At 42.2% G+C, this 21,671-nt stretch overlaps 1 protein-coding gene across 2 annotated transcripts in view; it reads left to right on the top strand.

The window, feature by feature from the left end:
• Window positions 1–21,671, top strand: part of RGSL1 (regulator of G protein signaling like 1) — a 61,876-nt gene that overhangs the window by 11,848 nt on the left and 28,357 nt on the right. For both annotated transcript variants that reach the window (XM_044942755.2, XM_044942754.2), the window contains 4 exons: window positions 1,008–1,975; window positions 10,428–10,490; window positions 10,914–11,136; window positions 15,344–15,451. In XM_044942755.2, coding sequence (XP_044798690.2) covers window positions 1,008–1,975; window positions 10,428–10,490; window positions 10,914–11,136; window positions 15,344–15,451 — 1,362 coding nt within the window. The remainder of the gene's footprint in view (window positions 1–1,007; window positions 1,976–10,427; window positions 10,491–10,913; window positions 11,137–15,343; window positions 15,452–21,671) is intronic.

The raw sequence follows: 21,671 nt of genomic DNA, 5'->3' as shown, positions 1-21,671 counted from the left end.
TCTGATAGTCCTCAGTCCCTTGCCTTGCAAACGGTTCCTCTCTCCATTAGGGATGCCAGTGGGAACCCCAACCCTTAACAGTGAACAGTTGAGAGAGACAGTTGGCCATAAGCTGGTATGTGCCCCTTCCTGAGATGTTGCTTGTTAGTGAAGGTTAGCTGAAAAGAGTGAAGGGGAATTGGGACAAGGTAATTGAACAGTTCCTGTACTTGCTAAGCCTGCATGGCTTGTTTTGTGTTTTTTTGTTGTTGTTGTTGCTGTTTTCTTTTGTTTTCAATTAGGGTTCTCTAGAACAAACCATAGTCCACAGGCCAAATGCAGTGCATGTGGCCTATGAGCTAAGACTGTTTTTTTTATTTTTATAAACTCAAAGAAGACTGTACAACAGAGACTATAAATGGCTCACAAAGCCTAAAATATTTACTATCTAACTCTTTATAGAAAAAAAACTTGCCAACTCCTTCTCTAGAACATCAAATTCATTCAAATGTATTTATTTATTAAGTGAGGAGGCATTCCTAACCCAAATACAAATGATGTGCTCCAGAAGCTGCAGTATTTGGGGTTAGTCACACTCCCCTCTATTTATATAGATAATTGGGAATTGATGACATTAAAATCAGGGCTAGTCAGGACTTTACCAAATTATCCAGACCAAACTCCTTCCTTTAGTCAGATCTAACTTTGAGAAATTCCATTCAGAGGTACATGTTTCTTGTTCTTAAACATATTTGCTGGTACCACTTGCTTTTCTTTACAATAATGTTCAGTAGTCTAAAAAGTAACTTGAGGAATCCCACAAAATGGTTATTTCTCTGGGGAAGAAGCAAGGTGATCAGAGTAATAAGGGGTCATTGTGTGTTGAACAAATCCTAAAATCATGTTCACTTTATCTCTGACCTGTCTAGGGTTGCATGAAGAATGAATGAAACACAAAAACATTTGGAAAAATTAAAAAACTTAACTATCCCCACATCATTTTCATCCTCTCTCTCTATTTTTTCCAGAGGCCCTCCTGAACCTGTCCATCTGGCATCCCAACCAGTCAACCACCAGGAGGGAGATCCTGAGCCACATGCAAAAAGTGGCCCTGTTCAAACTCCAGAGCTATTGGCTCCCCAACTTTTACACCCACGCCAAGATAGTCATGGCCAAGGAGGAATCATGCCAGGCTCTGATGCAGGAATATGAGACTCGCCTGTACAGTATCTGCTATACCCATGAAGGAGGGCTCCCTCTGAATATGAACATCAAGAAGGCCCACCAACCCCAGAAGCACTACTCAAGCAGGAAGATCAAGAGGAAGATGTGGCACTTGATAGACCGTGGCTTGTGGTCCCTGGAAATGGATACCAATCCAGATACCAACACAGTGCCCCCCCAGGAGCTGGATTCTCAAGACAAGGTGGTTATACAAAAGCCTTTCCCAAAAGAGGCCTCTTCAAAAGACAGAATCATTAGTTCCCCGGAAAAGGATGTTCTCTATGCCAGGAAGTCCAATGTGAAGAAGAAAGCCAAGAGCCACCTCCACATGGAGGGCCTCTTTGAGACAGCGTTCTCAACCCACCTGAGGACTGTCACCCCCATCATCAATTACTCCTCCCACATGACCATCAAGAAGGCCGTGAAGCAGAACCTCTCCTTGGGGTACACCCACTGGGCCCTGTGTGCGGATGCCTGTGCAGGGAGCCCCTTCCGGGACCACCTGAAGAAGCTAAATTTGAAAGTGGAGATCCAACTCTTGGACCTCTGGCAGGACCTGCACCATTTCCTCAGTGTCCTAATGAGTAACAGGAAGACTGGGAAAGCCATCTTTCGGCACATGTTGGGCAACAGGATCTGTGAGCTCTACCTGAATGAGCAGATTGGTCCATGCCTGCCACTCAAATCCCAAACCATTGAAGGCCTGAAGGAGATGCTGCCTTCTGGGGATGTGAACCCCTGGATTCCCAGAACCCAGAAGGAGATATGCAAGGTAGGCCATGCATCACAGAAATGGGTTGGTATCTGGAAGATTAGGTCAAGACTTACCAAAAATCCTACCTGGTCATCTATACTGACTAACTTAATGATTTAACTACCCACACAATACGTATCGATGAGTTGGTTGATCGCTTATGAGTAAGTTATATAAATTCCCAAGAAGTAGCCAGAACCCCATAGTAGGATGAAGGTGGAAGAATAGTCACTACCCACCTTTTATTTCTTCAATTCCCCCTGATATGGAGTCTCCCAACCTCAGACTCTTCTATTGAAGGATGTTTTAAGAACTCTGAGCTAAATGTCATGAATCAAAATACAGGGTCTCCCTTTCCTAGACTAGCCATCATGGAAATGGCCAAGTGGGAGGATTTATTCTTATCCCAAAACATTAGATAAAAGCATGGGGCTATCCTAGACACCTACAGGAAGTAATAGGTTGACTATTTTCAAAATCTTGGCAGAAAACAAGTGGCTGAGCCAAATTGAGGAGAGAGCTCAATAAAAAGGGACTACTTACAAAGAAGGGTAGGGAAACCACAGGGCCAGTAAGGTGCATTGGAAGTTGTGCTGGACTAGTAAAGGAACCAGGGTTAGAACCCAGGAGTTCTTGGCTCTAAGTCCAGCACAATTTCCAATGCACCTTAATTATCCAGGGTTGCACATCTGGGCAATGTTGGATGAGATCTGTCCAGGGGGTGCACAGTCAACGCTGTCTGCACAGTTCCCGAGTAGAAGCTCCAGAGCCCTCTCCCTACCTGCCCCACCCTTTATGGAGGCATTTGGAACTAGATGGAGGCTTAGATAGGCTGTGTTTCCTGCATCAGCACATCCACACAGCAAAGCTCCCTCCCTTGGCCTTTGGTCTGCTGCAAAGATATTAAAAGTATTTATATTATTAGACAATGCTGGGCTATCACAGTTTCTAAGATTAAAAATCTTGATATCATTTATGACTCACCTCTTTGTCTCACATTTGTGTCTAGTCTATGGGTGAATTCAGTTGGTCCAACCCTAAAAATATGCAGAATCTGATATTCCTTCCCTCATCTGTTATAACCACTCTTATCCAAGCTCTGTCCAAACTTACCTGGTTCACTGCAATGGCTTCCTGGCTGATGCCTCTGGATCTGCTCTTGGCCCTCAGCAGATCCATTTCCACACTGGCCACAACATAAGTTGTGTGATTTAACTGAAAATAAAAGTGAGGACATTGAAGACAGATGGCTGTCTCCAGTAAAAGCCAAAGTCCTTGCTAAAACCAACAAGGCCTACAGTGTCTGTCCTCTGCCTCTCCTCTCTGGCTTCACCTTCCTCTGCCCCCAAGCTCATCACTTTGGTCATGCCAGACACATGTCCAGCTCAGCCGCGCTGCTCCTGCTGTGTGTAATGTGTGGATCCCCGTACGACTGAGTCCCTGCCTCCCTCAGGTTTTTGCTCAAATCATCTCAGTGAGGCCTTACTTGCCCACTTTACATAAAACTTCAGCCCTATCCCCATTTTACTTTTTCCTTAGCACTTACCATGATCTGGATCCATGTATGTATCCTTCCACACATACATACACTTCGTGTGTATGCATGTATAATCCTTATAATGTACATGTATGCATTTGTGTGTACAGTGTACATCTGTTATACACACATATACTTGTATTATATTTTAAATAAATGCACAATATGTATATATGTTATATGTGTGTGTGTTATAGAGATAGATTTTTTTTTTAACTTATTTTGCTCCTTTTCCTTCTCCTCATGAGGGCAGAGGTTTTCATGTTTGGTCACTAGTCTCCAAGCACCTAGAAAGCTACCGTCAGTGTAGTGTCGAGTGCTCAATAGTACATTCAGCAGTCACTTGTTGAATCAGTTCATCCCAACTGGAGATGATCCTTACTTTGGGCTTTGCTCAGGGCAATATTTTCTGGTTTGAGACACTTGTTTCTGTAAGAACTCTCATTTTCATCCATCCGTTCAACCATCCTCCAATTATCCAGTTACCTTTTGTTGAATACTGATAGCATGCCAGCTAATATATGTCTATTTCCTAACTTCTGATTCACTTATGTGAAAACAGAATCCATGTGGAATATAGGGGAAGTTTTAAATCCTGGTTTTATCACCATTTGGCTAGGTGGTCTGGAACAAACTAGGAAGTCCAAATTCTTTAGTTTTCCTAGGTCTCTTTGTCCTCAGACGTAAAATGAGAGTTGGGATAAAATCATATTTTGTTATTATATTTGTGAATTCAATAAATTTATAGAAATGTTGAGGATACTGTACTGTAAAAGGCAAATAAATAAAAAGGGAAAGATGTGGAAGACAGCATCAGTCTTAAAGCAGCTCTTGTTTCCAACCAGAGAGAGGAAGATTGAGAGACAGTGCTGAAGATGTCAGGGATATGGAATTTCATAGACAAGGAGACCAACAATGATGACAAGAAATTAAACTGAAAGTTCAAATCTAATGGAAAATAGATTCACAGTTACCAGGGGCTGGGGGCAAAGAAAATGGAGAATTGTTGCTTAATTAGTACAGAATTTCCATTTGAGGTTATGAAAAAGTTTTGGAAATAGACAGAGGTAATAGTTGTATAATATAATGCATGTAATTAATGCCTCTGAATTGTACACATAAAAAATGGTTGAAATGGCAAATTTCATGTTATATATATTTTACAACAATAAAAAGTTTCTTTTTCAAAGAAAGGAAATAAGATTGGAGACACAAAGGACATTGAGTTTTAGTGAAGAGAGCAAACAGCTGTGGATTTGAAGGCCAACTTCTCCACTTTCAAATTGTTTTATCTGAGGTAGAAGGCTGTGGGGCCCCTTTGTCCTTGCCTCCTCAACATTACAATGGGGATTGCAACAGCCCCCTCAGAGAAAGGCACTGTGTGCGCAGCATCTGACAAGTGGTAGGTACACAAACGTTCATCCTCTTAATGCCCCTTAATCAGATCCATAGAACCTTAGCATCAGAGGAAGCCCTGGAGGTTCCCTCAGCTTCCACTCTCATTGTACAGATGACAGAGCAAGGTCTAAGGTCTCACTGTGGTCTCCTGGCAAGTGCAGAGCCAGCGTCCAGATTCCCCTAGTCTGCTGCAAAGCCAGCAGACTCCAGTCCTGGAGCCAAATCCAGCTTACCTCATGTATTTACGTAGCCAGCGAGCTAAGACTGGTTTTACACCAATATCTTTACTAGACAGGTAGTTGCAGCTGTGGGTTTTGGGGGTTGGTTTTTTGGGGGCTGTTGTAGCCTTGTGGAATCTTAGTTCTCTGATCAGGGATTGAACCCCTGCCCTCTGCAGTGAAAATGTGGAGCCTTAACCACTGGGATGCCAGGGAACTCCCTGGTTTTACATTTTTTAACAGTAGGAAAAAACATCAAAAGAAAAATGCATCAGATCACATGGGTGTTATACGAAATTCAAATTTCTGTGTCCATAAATAAAGTTTTATTACAACATAGCCATGCTATTCCAAATCCTGAAAGATGATGCTATGAAAGTGCTGCACTCAATATGCCAGCAAATTTGGAAAACTCAGCAGTGGCCACAGGACTGGAAAAGGTCAGTTTTCATTCCTATCCCAAAGAAAGGCAATGCCAAAGAATGCTCAAACTACCGCACAATTGCACTCATCTCACACGCTAGTAAAGTAATGCTCAAAATTCTCCAAGCCAGGCTTCAGCAATATGTGAACCGTGAACTTCCTGGTGTTCAAGCTGGTTTTAGAAAAGGCAGAGGAACCAGAGATCAAATTGCCAACATCCACTGGATCATGGAAAAAGCAAGAGAGTTCCAGAAAAACATATATCTCTGCTTTATTGACTATGCCAAAGCCTTTGACTGTGTGGATCACAATAAACTGTGGAATATTCTGAAAGAGATGGGAATACCAGACCTCTTGAGAGGTCTTGAGAAATTTGTATGCAGGTCAGGAAGCAACGGTTAGAACTGGACATGGAACAACAGACTGGTTCCAAATAGGAAAAGGAGTTCATCAAGGCTGTATATTGTCACCCTGTTTATTTAACTTATATGCGGAGTACATCATGAGAAACGCTGGACTGGAAGAAACACAAGCTGGAATCAAGATTGCCGGGAGAAATATCAATAACCTCAGACATGCAGATGACACCACCCTTCTGGCAGAAAGTGAAGAGAAACTAAAAAGCCTCTTGATGAAAGTGAAAGTGGAGAGTGAAAAAGTTGGCTTAAAGCTCAACATTCAGAAAACGAAGATCATGGCATCCGGTCCCATCACTTCACGGGAAATAGATGGGGAAACAGTGGAAACAGTGTCAAACTTTATTTTTCTGGGCTCCAAAATCAATACAGATGGTGACTGCAGCCATGAAATTAAAAGACGCTTACTCCTTGGAAGGAAAGTTATGACCAACCTAGAAAGCATATTCAAAACCAGAGACATTACTTTGCCAACAAAGGTTCGTCTAGTCAAGGCTATGGTTTTACCTGTGGTCATGTATGGATGTGAGAGTTGGACTGTGAAGAAGGCTGAGCGCCAAAGAATTGATGCTTTTGAACTGTGGTGTTGGAGAAGACTCTTGAGAGTCCCTTGGACTGTAAGGAGGTCCAACCAGTCCATTCTGAAGGAGATCAGCCCTGGGATTTCTTTGGAGGGATTGATGTTAAAGCTGAAACTCCAGTGCTTTGGCCACTTCATGTGAAGAGTTGACTCATTGGAAAAGACTCTGATGCTGGAGGGATTGGGGGCAGGAGGAGTAGGGGACGACAGAGGATGAGATGGCTGGATGGCATCACTGACTCGATGGAAGTGGTCTGGGTGAACTCCGGGAGTTGGTGATGGACAGGGAGGCCTGGCATGCTGCAATTCATGGGGTCACAAAGGGTCGGACACGACTGAGCGACTGATCTGATGCCCATTTGTTTATAGTACATTTGTTTGTAGCACATGCTGTCATGTGCTACAACTACACAGTTAAATCATTGCAACAGAAAGTTTGGTCTGTGGCCCACACAGACTGAAATATTTGCTATCTAACTCCTTACACACTGTCCTGAAGAGAGGCCAAGAAAGTACCAAGTGATGGACGAACTCAATTCTGAAGGAAACTCTTAACATTCTAACTAAAAAGAACTATAGAAAAATAAAAATAGTAGGTTAAATTTTAAAAAACAATCATGGTGTTTTTAGATATTATTTTACTATTATTAGATAATTGATAGGAGAAATCTGCTGGCTGCCTAATGGGGGTTCCTGTGTAGGTTACCATTATTTTTCCCTCTGGCTTCATTTAAAATTCTTTGTCATCAACTTTGGACGGTTTTAAAACAATGTGTTTTGGAGAATGTCCTTTTGTGTTGAGGCATGATAATTAGGTATTCTCTTAGCTTCATGAACTTGTATATCAAGTTCCTTCCCCAGGTTTATAGTATTTCTTTAAAGAAACTCACTGCTCCCTTTCCCTTCTTTTCTCCTTCTGGGATATGCTTTATGTTGCCCTTCCTGATGACATCACATAGCTCTTGTAGAAACTCTTGTCCTTTTTCTTCCTCATCCTCCTCCTCTTCTCCTTTTTCTTCTTCTTTTTAAGTTCTTAGTTCTCTCTCCTCTTCTCTCTGGATCATTTCTGGATTTCTACCTTTGAGTGTGCTAGTCTTCACTTCAGTAGAGTCTGCTCTATTTCCAGTGTTTTTTTCCCTTTTTTCCTTAGCCATGCCATGTGGCTGATAGGACTTTAGTTCTCCAACCAGGGACTGTACTGGGCCCACAGCAGGGAAAGCATGGAGTCCTAAACCACTTGACTGCCAGGGAATTCCCTCCAGTGCTTTCTAATGCATTCTTTGTCTCATTTATCGAGTTCTTCAGGTTCAGAATTTTTGTTTGTTTCTTTTTTTTTTAGAGTTTCAGTCTCTTTGGTAAAGTATCCCTCTGTTCAGTAATTGTATTCCTGAACCCATTGAACTGCTTTTCTGATTTTTTCTTACAGCTCACTGATTTTCTTCATGATACGATTTTGAATTCTCTGTCAGTTAGATTGTAGTATTTCATGACTTTAGTGGAGAATTGGTTTCTGGAGAACCATCATTTTCTTTTAATGATACCGTGTGACTGTGTTCTTCATAGCGCTTGATAAGTTGTTCCTCTGCCAGTGCATTTGAATATTAGTAGCAAACATCCTTATTTAGGTAAAGGTTTAAAACTTGATTATAACAATTCAAAGGGCTTCCCTGGTGGCTCAGAGGTAAAGAATCCACCTGTCAATGGAGGAGATGTGGGTTCAATCCCTGAATTGGGAAGATCCCCTGGAGAAGGAATTGGCAACCCTCTCCAGTACTCTTGCCTGGAGAATTCCAGGCTACAGTCTGGCAGGCTACAGTCCATGGGGTCACAAAAGAGCTGTACATGACTTAGCGACTAAACAACAACAATTCAAAACGTTGGTAGTTAGAGGCTTTTCTTTTGTTTCTTAGTAGGAGGTGATGCAGCACAAGTTTTTGCTTTCTCTTACCTGAGTGCCTCTGGCTGCGTTTGAGAAGTGGCACTTTCCATCCTCCACCGCCTCCGCTAGCGTTGCCACTGGTGTCCTCACGGCTGCCGCTTGCGCTTCTGGGGTGTCTGGTACCTTTTGCTGCTGGTGGTACTGCTGCTGTCGCTGCATCACTTCCTGGGGCCCTGGGATGATGGACGTCTCCACTGTGTCCGGGAACACCTGGATCAGGTGCCGGGAGGGAAGGGAGAGAAGGAGCTGGAGTTGTGGATGCTTCTGCCAGTCCACCCATCTTTAGTGTACAGATGGGTGGACCCCGTGAGCATCCTGGTGTGTTGGACAGAGATGCATTTGTTGAATTGTGGGTGTTCACTAGTTGTAAATTGAAGGAGAGAGACAAGGGAGCATCTTATACCATGATGCTGATGTCGCCACTCATAAATCTTTGAAACCTAAATAGACATCCATGGAATACTCATTTCACATGTTGATTTTTAGTATTTGATACATATATATTTAGAGCTTATCCATCACTATGTTGCATTATAGATTGCTATTATTCAATCACTGAGTTGAATTCTTTCAGGAATATACTTCACTTTGGTTTCCTCAGAAGCCTAGGAGATCTGATAAAGTTATTAAAACTCATGCTCTTAAACTCACCTTTTGGCAGCATGACTTGGGCAATTTCTGGGGACAATCTTACATTCCTTTTAAATTATTATAAGCAACTTATTGCCCGTAAAATAATGTCCAGACTACTTATCAAACCATTCAAGTTCCTTATATATAGTCCCAATTGGCCTTCTCTACCTCATTCCTTGCCATTGCCCCAGCCCTGAGCTCTTTACAAGAAAGCTACAGCTCAGCCATCCTGGAATACTCATTGTTCTCATACATTTTCTTTCCCTTCTCTGTCTCTTTGCTTAATCTCTTCCAATTAGCTGAATGCTCTTTACTCCATGTCAGAATGGTGAGCTCCTACTTATACTGCAAGGTATAAATTGTGATTTAATTCTTCTTGCCTTTATGAACTTTACTTGGATTTTCTGAACTCAAAACATAGCTAATTATTTCCTCTTCTCTGCTCCCAAAGAACTTTGTTCTCACCTCTATCATAGCATGAGTCATACTAGAAAGTGAACTCCTTGAGAACTAGGCTTGTAGCTTATTGGTCTCTGTGTTTTCAGTCATGTGCACAGTGTCTGGAGGCGCTCAGAAAATAGTCATCAAATAAATAAATGAATGAAAGTAAGCGCAGATAAATCAATCTAGCTAAGCACTGACTTGTGGGATTTTTTTCGTTGTTGTTTATTTGTTTGTTTTAATCTGATGGAGTATTCAAGTGGGTAAGGTCTTCAAGTGGGAGACGTTAAGAATAGACATACCAAAAAGAGATGCCTGGCTTCCAGGACCCTTTTAAGAATTCAATGAGATAGTACTTTACAAGGGAATAAATAAGTATTAGATGTCAAATAATTGCCCTTCAGTAAAGGATTTGTTGCTTCTCTTCTCAAAGTGAAAGTGAACATGTTAGTCGCTCAGTCGTGTCCGACTCTGCGACCCCATGGACTGTAGCCTGCCAGGCTCCTCTGTCCAAGGAATTCGCCAGGCAAGAATACTGGAGTGGATCGCCATTCCCTTCTCCAGGGGATCTTTCTGACCCAGGGATTGAACCCTGGTCTCCTGCACTATAGGCAAACTTTTTACCATCTGAGCTACTAGGGAAGCCTCTTCTTAAGTAAATATCAATCACTGTTCTCTGAGATTCAGAGAGAGGCTGTGACGGGAGCTGTCATATTCAGAGAGGCAAAGGAATACTTCCTGGTTGGTCATGGCTAATGTTTGCTATTCCATATCTCCAAATTAGAGAATCCAGAATCTGCAGCCTTCTCTTCTCCCATGTGAATACTAGCAGGACAAAGGCAGCAAGCATCTCCTCATAATGCTTATGTTGTATTTGGATTTCAGATCCTCAGCCCCTGGTATACTGAATTCCTGGATGAAGAGGACTACTGGTTTCTCATTTTTACAGTAGGAGGGACTTTGAGTTGGGGAGGAATCATGAGGTTGAGGGAAGAAAAGGGAGTTACTGCTCTTTCAGAAGTGCTCTTTGTTAAAGTCAATGAAATGTTATTTTTCTATTAACTGGGGTTGATGGTCTCATGTTCTAAAGAGAAACCTCTCAAGGAAAAAGATCCAAGTGCATAAGCTCGCTTTGAAGAAGTCACATTCATATAGAATTTCTCACTTATAGAGAAAGAGTTTGATTTGAAGATGTGTGGTATATATGGGGTGTGTGTGTGTGTGTATCTGTAAAGGAACAATAGTTCTTAACAAACTGAAAATAATCAGAGTCCATGTGACAGGGAGGCAAAGAAGGACCAAACTGTAAAAATCTTGCTTCTGGCCTAGTTCCTATAGCAAATGCTGTCTGCCACCATCTCCTTCTCTTAGACTCAGAGCAGGCTCATCAGCACCAAGTGGCGTAAAAAAGAATCTATAAGAAAAGAAGATATCATTCTTCTTTACAAGAGATTTGAGGAATCACTGGAGTTAAGCCAGGGTTTGGCTAACATGGAAGAAATGGAATCTATGCAATGGCAAAAGATAGCTACTGAGGACCTGAAGCAAGGTGGGTCCCTCCGGGTAGAAAGGAAGTCTCCAGTGTTTCTGGCAGGTAAGGTCAGTCACCATAATTTTTTTTTATCCTTACATACAAGCAGCTCTGAAATATTAGTATTTTAACATTAAGTATTTACTATGTGTCAGCACTATGCAATGCAAAGGTGATAAAGAGGACCTCATTTGATCTTCCAAATAACATGTGAGGTAAGTACAGGATAACTGAGGCATAGAAAGGACAAGTTACATTTCCAAGGTCACACAGTAAGTGACAGAGTCAAGATCTGAATCCAGACTGACTGACTGCAGAGGCCCCCACTGGCTCTGAAAGGGAACCAGAGAACTCAAGTTTGACCAGGCTCATGCCCACCAAGACATCACCACAGTTATATACTGATTACTCCATTTCATGCATCTGAAAAACATGTGCCATTCCTCCCCAGAATCAGGTCTAAGACATTTCTGTGAATATATTTTCAATAGCCACTCGCTTCCCCCAACGTAACACACCAGCCACCCAGGCAGTGGAGAGCCTTGATTAGGAACACAAGGCCCTGCTGCCCCACAGATCTGGCTTATATCCTAGCTCTGCTAGTGACTGTGTGAACATGAACAATGTATTTAACCTATCTTCAAGCCCCGTTTCTCTCAACTGTAAAATGGGAATAATAGGCTTGTTGTGAAGATGACCCAAGACCATCCATGAAAGCTATTAACACAACATTTGGCAATAGTAAGAGTAGCCACTATTGTTCAAATTGAACAAACTGCTTTAATTATCAGTGCTGAGGCAGTCAGAGTACTGCAATATTTCTCAAACTTCAAAGCACGATAAATACTTTTGACTTCATTTTGGGAAACATATACCTGTATATGTATGTGTGTGTATAAATATATATTAAAATTTTTTCACAAAGCAACACCTGTCCTTATTACATAAGATTATATACTCTCATACTCTCTATGTTATTCCATTTCATTTTGTAAAAGCTGGTAATAACTGTTTTTTGACATTCTATTGAGTTATGACATACATACTAGTAATCAGTTCAGTCACTCAGTCGTGTCTGACTCTTTGCAACCCCATGAATCGCAGCACGCCAGGCCTCCCTGTCCATCACCAACTCTCGGAGTCCACCCAAACCCATGTCCATCGAGTCGGCGATGCCATCCAGCCATCTCACCCTCTGTTGTCCCCTTCTCCTCCTGCCCTCAATCTTTCCCAGCATCAGGGTCTTTTTCAAATGAGTCAGGTCTTCGCATCAGGTGGCCAAAGGACTGGAGTTTCAGCTTCAACATCAGTCCTTCCAATGAACACCCAGGACTGATCTCCTTTAGGATGGACTGATTGGATCTCCTTGCAGTCCAAGGGACTCTCGAGAGCCTTCTCCAACACAACAGTTCAAAAGCATCAATTATTTGGTGCTCAGCTTTCTTTATAGTACAACTTTCACATCCATACATGACTACTAGAAAAACCATAGCCTTGACTACACAGACCTTTGTTGGCAAAGTAACGTCTCTGATTTTTAATATGCTGTCTGCTGCTGCTGCTAAGTCACTTCGGTCATGTCCGACTCTGTGTGACCCCATAGACAGCAGCCACCTGGCTCCCCCATCCCTGGGATTCTCCAGACAAGAACACTGCAGTGGGTTGCCATTTCCTTCTCCAATTCAAGAAAGTGAAAAGTGAAAGTGAAGTCGCTCAGTCGTGTCTGACTCTCAGCGACCCCATGGACTGCAGCCTACCAGGCTCATCCATCCATGGGATTTTCCAGGCAAAGTACCGGAGTGGGGTGCCATTGCCTTCTCCGAATATGCTGTCTAGGTTGGTCATAACTTTCCTTCCAAGGAGTAAGCATCTTTTAATTTCATAGCTGCAATCAACATCTGCAGTGATTTTGGAGCCCACTTCATGGCAAATGGATGGGGAAACAATGGCTGACTTTATTTTTTTGGGCTCCAAAATCACTGCAGATGGTGATTGCAGCCATGAAATTTGTAATCAAGATCTTTGAAAATTCATTTCCACCACTCCTTTGCTCTGTGAGCTTACTTGGCCAGCCACTGTATCTCCCTGAGTCTCATTTCCTCATCTACAGAACGGGGATGATGGCATTGTTGAAAGGATAGGCGGTAATGTATTTGCACAGCAAGTAGGTCCTCAACAAGTAGTACTTGTTAGATTACACTAAAAAATGTAACCCTCACCTCTTTTAAAACTTGGATGTGCACTCTGTGTACAAAGCAGGTGGTTTGGGTGCTTGCCCTTTGGAACATACTCGGGCATGAATTATTAAAAGCTAGCATGAACAGGCCATCTGGTTTACCTTAGGATTTCCCCTTCTCTAAATCCCAAACATTCCAGTCCTCTCCCAGGAATCAAGAGAAAAGTGAAAGAAAGGATGGCTGATAAATTTGACCCTACACATGCTGGGCAAGGGGCATTCCCCTTGATGGCCATGAAATGCCAGGAGGGATCAGGAAGAGTGGTAATCACCTCCATGGAGATGCCCCCTCCCTCCCTCCAGCATACCCTCTGCCATTGCTTTCTTGAAATGCAAATCTACCCCAGTGAAGGGCCTCCGGTGCATTTGTCCAAGTCCGGGCCCTGGCTCCCCAAGTAGGCTGATGCCTCCACTCAGACGATGCCATAAACTCTCTGAGCATCAGAGCTAGAATACTCTCATATGTCTTGTAGAGAAACTGAGCCGAGGTAAGAGTCTTGCCCAAGGTTTCTCAGCAAGGGAGGGATTGATGAAAGACTAGAAAACTGAATCGATAGCAGCAATAATCCACTGCTTTTAGCACTGCAGTCTTCTGACTGAGAGACGGTAACGATGACAGTGACTATGCTGACCTAAGGGCACTGACGCTCAGCGGGCCACACCCCGTATGCCTCCTAGATCCCACCAGTATAACCTGCAAAAGTCCTGGACTGCTCTAGAGTTTCAGGGAAGCTGTGGGTGATGAGATTTACCCTAAATCTCAGCGCTTATAACACGAATGAGTGTTTTGACCTTGGGAGGCACAGTGCTGCTATTCTGCCATTGCCTTTCAGTATCAGTTAAGTTGCTTAGTTGTGTCCGACTCTCTGCGACCCCATGGATATAGCACGCCAGACTTCCCTGTCCATCACCAACTCCTGGAGCTTACTCAAACTCATGTCCATCAAGTCGGTGATGCCATCCAACCACCTCATCCTCTGTCATCCCCTTCTCCTTCCACCTTCTATCTTTCCCAGCATCAGTGTGTTTTCCAAGTGAGTCAGTTCTTAGCATCAGGTGGCCAAAAAATTGGAGTTTCAACTTCAGCATCAGTTCATATTCATCCTTCCAATGAATATTCAGGACTGATTTCCTTTAGGATTGCCTGGGCAATGGCACCCCACTCCAGTACTCTTGCCTGGAAAATCCCATGGGCAGAGGAGCCTGGTAGGCTGCAGTCCATGGGGTCACTGAGGGTCAGACACGACTGAACGATTTCACTTTCACTTTTCACTTTCCTGCATTGGAGAAGGAAATGGCAACCCACTCCAGTGTTCTTGCCTGGAGAATCCCAGGGACGGGGAGCCTGGTGGGCTGCCGTCTATGGGGTCGCACAGAGTTGGACACGACTGAAGTGACTTAGCAGCTTAGCAGCAGCAATACCTCATTAAAACTTCTCTTGCTGCCTCACCCTTACAGTCCCATCTCATTTTGAATACAGAAAGTCATTCCCTCCCAATTCACCATGCATGACTAGACATGATCTATAACTACCTTTAGAAAAAAATAATTCACTCTCAAAGGACAATTATTCACAACTATTGATATTCAGAGATATGAGAATTCTGAAGGTAATTGCATCAAATTTTTTGGCGCAATAGCAGAATGTTTGAATGCGTTTGCAGCTCCTCCCTATACTAGATGGGGTTTGAAAGGGTCCATATTCATTTGGATGAATTACTTCTAGTATATATGTTAACACTTAGTGCCTCTTCCAAAGTCATATCAGTTACCCTTAAGCAGAAAATTTCCACGGGTCAGGTCTCCCCAAGAAAGGCAAAAGCCCCCATTCTAGAGGATAGGGGAGGCAGTATTTTCTTGCTTCTGATTTGGCCTAGGAAACTTGTATTTCCTATATAAACATTCCAGTAAAACACTATTGTCCTACCTAAATAGCATTTTAAAGACAATACTTGCAAAAAAAAAAAAAAAAGTGTGTGAATCTTTGATACCAGAGTAGACAAGACTCCATTTTTGTTTTCCCCTATTTGATAGACATAGAGAAAATGGCCTTTGAGGAACTCTGTTATAAGTATCCAAAGGTGGCCATAGAGAAGATCAGTGATGACTACAAAATATATTGTGAAAAAGTACCTCATATAGGTAAGTGTTTAAACTCAAGGATAGATGTGAGACAACCAGGTAAGAGAGAATCTCAAAACCACAAGAGGCATAAACCAAAAAAAGATGGTCAGCAGAGAATGACCATGTCTGTCTTTTCTCCTACAAAGCCAAAGAAGGGCATCATGAAAGTCAGATGCAATTGTAAATGAATGAAGACGATGATGAAATTGTTAATTCCTACCTTCTTACTTAGTTATCACTCTGGGGTTTTCAACAATACAGATTTGCCTCCTACCAAGATTTCTGGAGTCATAGTTTTGTGAAAGGAGATTTTTGGGGGGGTATGTTCTTAGAAATAACACCCATATGGGCATGAGGAAAGCAGAACTGGGCAGAGGTAGATGCTGAACTGTGAGGTAGTTATGATAAACATCAGCAGATCCTATAGGAAGCTCTAAAGTTAAGATAGCCCTTCAGAGTTGTCCCTCATTGAGGCAAGAAACTTGTACCTCCTCACTGACTCAAATGGGATGTGACTGACTTTGGGAGGACATAACCTTGGGTCAGGCAGTGCCCTTTGGCCAAAGACACTTCCAGAGAGGACCTCACCTGTGGCAGCAGCCAGTAACTCCAGGCAGCTGGGAAAATGAGTGCTTTGCTCCTGAAGAAATGAGCTAAGGCATGCACCAGAGCACTCAGTATTGTCCACTTACTTTGTAAGGAAATTTTACCCCATCTTGGAACAGTTCTTCCAGGAGTCTGGTGGCTTCCTTTCCTAGGGAACTTATGTTAAGAAAGGCTGACACACACTATTATGGCTTGTCTGGAGATCACAACAAATACTCCTTTTCTCCTTGCTTTTCTGCTCGTGACAGATTCCTTCTATGGTTCTGCTAGTGGTTCTGCTGGTCTCAGGGGACTTACTTGGCAAGATAACCTAGACTTTCACCCCTGAGAGACATGAGCCCTTGATCATCAGGACTTCTCAGGCTGTGGCTGCTCACCTGTTGATTTACCATCACAATTGGACAAAGGATACCAGGAGGGCCAAGTGCATTCTGCACAGCCCCTGCTACATAACTGATGACCATAGTCAATGGCCCCGCCAGTGCAGTGACTCCTTTGCCTCCCTGCTAGCCTCTGGCATAAGGAACTTAAAGTGACTGAGCTCCTACTGTGTCCCTAGTGGTAGCATTCCCACTCTGGGATCCTGGACCTCCAAGCTGGCACAGTCCAATACAGGAGCCACTAGTCCAATTGTGGCCATTGAGCTCTTGAAATATAGCTGGTACCAATAGGTTAAATAATGCACATTACTAAAATTAATTTCATTCTTTTCCTTTTAGTTTTTTAAATTTGACTGCTAGAAATTTTAAATTTATATAATACATGTGGCTCCCATTATATTTCTATTGGACAGCGCTGGTCCAGATCCACAGAACCTAAAGTTGTAAAGATTAAACATTTCCCTAAGTAGGTCACCAAAACTGATGATAAATGGATCTCTTCTACTGTCATCCCTTGATTCTCATATTCAATATTTGACTCACTGGGGGCCACAGCACCATATTATGGTCTTCGGTTTTTCCTGGAGGATGATGCCTCATTTTTCAAAAAGTATCATCTCCAAGCTGGTGTGACAGACAGCTAGACCTTCAAAAAATGGCTTTGTTACTCTACCAGGCCAGCGGCTCTCATAGGTGACAAAACTAGTGGATCCAACTATTGTATGCCCTTTGCCAATCCGCTTTATATTGTGAGTATATCTCTTGATCAGAGGCAGTGTTACGGGGGATCCTATTCAGGGGATCAAACACTTGTAAGCCCCAAATATCAATGCTAACTGAAACCTCACCGTTAGGAATACATGTCAGTTCCAGTCCAATACAGCTGCCCCTTCCAGAATAAAAAGGTCCAGTGTCATCAAATTGCCACCAAGTGGGTAGCTGGTTTTCCATGAAGGATGTTGAAATATGTGAGTTTTAGTTTTAGTGTTTGTCTCTTGCTGGCAAGTTGAACATTCGGCAGCACTGGTAGCTAAATCAGCCTTAATGAGTATGGGGCCCATGCTACTGGGTCCATACACAGCCTCCATCCCTTTCACCTACCTACTCTGTTCATGAGCTCATTGTGCCAATGCTGGGATGGACTGGGACAGACAGTGATTTCAGAAGGACTGTGATATCAGACTTGCTGACATCAACTGGCTAAGTCCCTCCATCTTCTTGCTCCTTTAGTGCCTCTTTCTTAGTGGTTGTTTATTGATGGGCTTTGAGATGCAATACAAAGATCTTCATATTTCAAATATATATATATATATATTCTGATCATCTATTTCTTTTTGTATGACTTTTGGTAAATTGTGCCTTTCAAACAATTTCATCTATGTTTTCAAACTGTGACATGGAGTTTTTCTTAGTATTCTTTTCTTACCCTTTTTATATCTATGGTATCTGTAGTGATATTCTTGCTTTCATTTCTGATACAAGTAATCTGTGTCCTCTCTCTGTTTTTCTTAGTCTAGCCAGAGACTTATTGATATTATTGATTTTTTCAAAGAACCATGTTTTGTCTTCATTGATTTTCTCTATTGATTTCCTTACAATTTCATTGAATTCTGCTCTAAGTTCTATTATTTCTTCTCTTCTGCTTACTTTGGATTTTATTTGCTCTTCTTTTTTCACTTTCCTAAGGTAGAACTTAGAGGATTGATTTAGATGATCTTTCTTCTATTTTTATATACACATGTAATGCTATACATTTTCCTCTAATTGCTACTTTTTCTCATCTCCCAAATTTTGATAAGTTGTGCTTTCATTTTTATTTAATTTAAAATACTTTAAAAATTTCTTCTTTGACCCATGTGTTATTAGAAGTATGTTTTTAAATCTCCATGTGTTTTGAGATTTTTCCAGCTATCTTTCTGTCATTGAGTTCTAGTTTAAGTGCTTTGTGATCTGACAGCAGACGTATGATTTCTATTCATTTAAATTTTGTAAGGTATGTGTATGGCCCAGAATGTGTTTAGCACTGGTAAATGTTTCATGTGAGCTTCAGCAAAGAGTGTGTTCCACTGCTGTTTGATAAAATGGTTTGTAGCCATCTAGTTGATTGCTCCAGTTGATTGATGGTGTTGTTGATTTCAACCAGATCCTTATTGATATCCTGCCTGCTGGATCTTTCCATCTGTGACAGAGGAGTGTTGAAGTGTCCAACTTTGAAAGTGGATTTACATTTTCCTCCTTGTAGTTCTGTCGCGCATAGAGCTCTTGTTTTGTTCACATAGTTTGATACTCCAGTAGGCACGTGTATGTTAAAAATTGTTGTATCTTCTTAGAGAGTTGACCCCCTTATCATTATGTATATCTCTCCTTTCTCTGAAGACTGTTCTGTATAAAATTAATACTCTTCTTTTTTTTAAAAAGTTACTTTTGGCTATGCTGGGTCTTCATTGCTGTGCACAGGCTTTCTCTAGTTGAGGCTAGTGGGGGCTACTCTCTAGTTGCGGCCTGTGGGCTTCTTATTGCCATGGCTTCTCATCGCAAAGCATGAGCTCTAGAGTGAGGGCTCAGTGGTTGTGGGGCATGGGCTTAGTTGCATGTGGAATCTTCCCCAACCAGGGATAGAACCTGTGTCCCCTGCATTGCCAAGCAGATTCTTAACCATTGAACTACTAGGGAAGTCCTCTTCCTTTCTTTTGACTAGTGTTGGCATAGCATATTTTTCTCTATCCATATACTTATAATCTATATGTGTTTTTATATGTAAAGTCATATATTCAGTAGCTAATATACAGTACTTAGTGCAGCACTTTAACAGCATCATCTTTTAGGATTTGAAATGGCTCAGCTGGAATTTCATCACCTCCACTAGCTTTGTTTGTAGTATGTTTCCTAGGGCCCACTTGACTTCACACTCCAGGATGTCTGGCTCTAGGTGTGACCACACCATCATGGTTATCCGGATCATTAAGACCTATTTTGTACAATTCTTCTGTGCATTCTTGCCACCTCTTCTTAATATCTCTGCTTCTGTTTAGTCCTTGCCATTTCTGTCCTTTATTATGCCCATCTTTGCATGAAATGCACCCTTGGTATCTCCAATTTTCTTGAAGAGATCTCTGGTCTTTCCCATTCTATTGTTTTCCTCTATTTCTTTGCATTGTTCACTTAAGAAGGCTTTCTTATCTCTCCTTGCTCTTCTTTGGAACTCTGCCTTCAGTTGTGTGTATCTTTCCCTTCCTCCTTTGCCTTTCACCTCTCTTCTTTGTTTCAGCTATTTGTAAAGCCTCCTCAAACAATCATTTTGCCTTCTTGCATGTCTTTTTCTTTGGGATGGTTTTGGTCACTGCCTCCTATACAGTGTTACGAACCTCTGTCCATAGTTCTTCAGGTACTCTGTCTATCAGATCTAATCCCTTGAATCTTTTCGTCACCTCCACTGTATAATCCCAAAGGATTTGATTTAGGCCATACCTGAATGGCCTACTGGTTTTCCCTACTTTCTTCAATTTAAATCTGAATTTTACACTAAGGAACTCATGAGCCACCATCAGCTCCAGATCTTGTGTTTGCTGACTGTATGGAGCTTCTCCATCTTTGGCTGCAAAGAACATAATCTGATTACTGTATTGACCATTGGGTGCCGTCCATGTGTAAAGTCATCTCTTGCATTGTTGGAAAAGGATGTTTGCTGTGACCAGCTTATTTTCTTGACAAAATTCTCTTAGCCTTTGCCCTGTTTCATTTTGTACTTCAGGGCCAAACTTATCTGTTATTCTGCATATTTCTTAATTTCCTACTTTTGCGTTCCAATCCCTTATGATGAAAACTACATCTTTTTTGGTGTTAGTTCTGGAAAGTCTTGTAGGTCTTCATAGAACTGGTCAACTCAAGCTGCTTTTGCTTCAGTGGTAAGAGCATAGACTTGGATGACTGTGATGTTGAATGGTTTGCCTTGGAAATGAACCAAGATCATTCTGTTGTTTCTGAGATGCACCCAAGTACTGTATTTCAAACTCTTTTGTTGACTATAAGGGCTACTCCATTTCTTCTAAGGGATTCTTGCCCACAGTAGTAGATATAATGAACTTCTGAATTAAATTTGCCCATTCCCATCCATTTTAGTTCACTGATACCTAAGATGCCAAAGCCTTTGACTGTGTGGATCACAATAAACTGTGGAAATTTCTGAAAGAGATGGGAATACCAGACCACCTGACCTGCCTCTTGAGAAATCTATATGCAGGTCAGGAAGCAACAGTTAGAACTGGACATGGAACAACAGACGGGTTCCAAATAGGAAAAGGAGTATGTTGAGGCTGTATATTGTCACCCTGCTTATTTAACTTCTATGCAGAGTACATCATGAGAAACGCTGGGCTGGAAGAAGCACAAGCTAGAATCAAGAATGCTGGGAGAAATATCAATAACCTCAGATATGCAGATGATACCACCCTTATGGCAGAAAGTGAAGAGGAACTCAAAAGCCTCTTGATGAAAGTGAAAGAGGAGAGTGAAAAAGTTGGCTTAAAGCTCAACATTCAGAAAACTAAGATCATGGCATCTGGTCCCATCACTTCATGGGAAATAGATGGGGAAACAGTGGAAACAGTGTCAGACTTTATTTTTCTGGGCTCCAAAATTAATACAGATGGTGACTGCAGCCATGAAATTAAAAGACGCTTACTCCTTGGAAGGAAAGTTATGACCAACCTAGATAGCATATTCAAAAGCAGAGACATTCCTTTGCCAACAAAGGTTCGTCTAGTCAAGGCTACGGTTTTTCCAGTGTTCATGTATGAATGTGAGAGCTGGACTGTGAAGAAAGCTGAGTGCCAAAGAATTGATGCTTTTGAACTGTGGTGTTGGAGAAGACTCTTGAGAGTCCCTTGGACTGCAAGGAGATCCAACCAGTCCATTCTGAAGGAGATCAGCCCTGGGATTTCTTTGGAAGGAATGATGCTAAAGCTGAAACTCCAGTATTCTGGCCACCTCATGCGAAGAGTTGACTCATTGGAAAAGACCCTGATGCTGGGAGGGATTGGGGGCAGGAGGAGAAGGGGACAACAAAGGATGAGATGACTGGATGGCGTTACCGACTCGATGGACATGAGTTTGGGTGAACTCTGGGAGTTGGTGATGGACAGGGAGGCCTGGTGTGTTGTGATTCATGGGGTCACAAAGAGTCGGACACAACTGAGCCACTGAACTGTACTGAACTGAAGATGTCAATGTTCACTCTTGCCATCTCCTTCTTG

This window comes from Bubalus bubalis, chromosome 5 (genome assembly GCF_019923935.1).
Source record: "Bubalus bubalis isolate 160015118507 breed Murrah chromosome 5, NDDB_SH_1, whole genome shotgun sequence".
NCBI lineage: Eukaryota > Metazoa > Chordata > Mammalia > Artiodactyla > Bovidae > Bubalus > Bubalus bubalis.
The sequence above is the reverse complement of the archived record's forward strand: the minus strand, read 5'-3'. Positions and strand labels throughout refer to the sequence as shown.